This window comes from Protomyctophum bolini (genome assembly GCF_963924005.1).
Source record: "Protomyctophum bolini genome assembly, chromosome: 23".
Lineage (NCBI taxonomy): Eukaryota > Metazoa > Chordata > Actinopteri > Myctophiformes > Myctophidae > Protomyctophum > Protomyctophum bolini.
Genome location: NC_137884.1, coordinates 13,573,976 through 13,574,500, shown reverse-complemented (window position 1 = coordinate 13,574,500; position 525 = coordinate 13,573,976). Strand labels below are relative to the sequence as shown.

The window sequence follows — 525 nt, the reverse complement described above, 5'->3', positions numbered from 1 at the left end:
CCGTGTGCGTGTGTGTGCATGCGCGTGTGTCGTCATCATAACTTACATTGTTGAAGCAGTGCAGTGTACAGCTTCAGTGGTATGATGAGCTAGTTAGTTAAACCTTTAAAACTGTACTCTACAGTTTTTTCAACTCCGAACTTTCTGTCCCAGCAGCTGTAAAAGTATACCCTCCTCCCTGGCGAGTACTGAATGAGGCAGGGGCGCGTGTGCGTGGGAATAGTGAACACAACAAATGTGTGTGCAACAGTGCGTTCAAGCTCGACGCGTCTATGCACAGACAGCAAGCAATAAGAGGAGAGAGAGAGAGAGAGAGAGAGAGAGAGAGAGAGAGAGAGTGTGTGTGTGTGTGTGTGTGTGTGTGTGTGTGTGTGTGTGTGTGTGTTCGTGTGTGTGTGTGTGTGTGTGTGTGTGTGTGTGACGTCATCGGTGGGTGGACGTTTAAGGAGGTCATACAGAGGACAGAGCATAATGTATGGGAGTGGGTACAGTCTATCTATGGAGTGGGCACATTAAAACACACGT

General features: G+C 48.4%; 1 protein-coding gene across 1 annotated transcript in view; it reads right to left on the bottom strand.

Annotated features, from left to right (window-relative positions):
* The window catches only part of LOC308310742 (adipocyte plasma membrane-associated protein), an 8,031-nt gene extending 7,856 nt beyond the window's left edge, over positions 1-175 (bottom strand). The window contains exon 1 of the mRNA XM_080757145.1: positions 47-175. Within this exon, the coding sequence (XP_080613271.1) occupies positions 47-48 (2 nt within the window). The 5' untranslated portion in view covers positions 49-175. The remainder of the gene's footprint in view (positions 1-46) is intronic.
* Between the last annotated feature and the right edge of the window lie 350 nt (positions 176-525).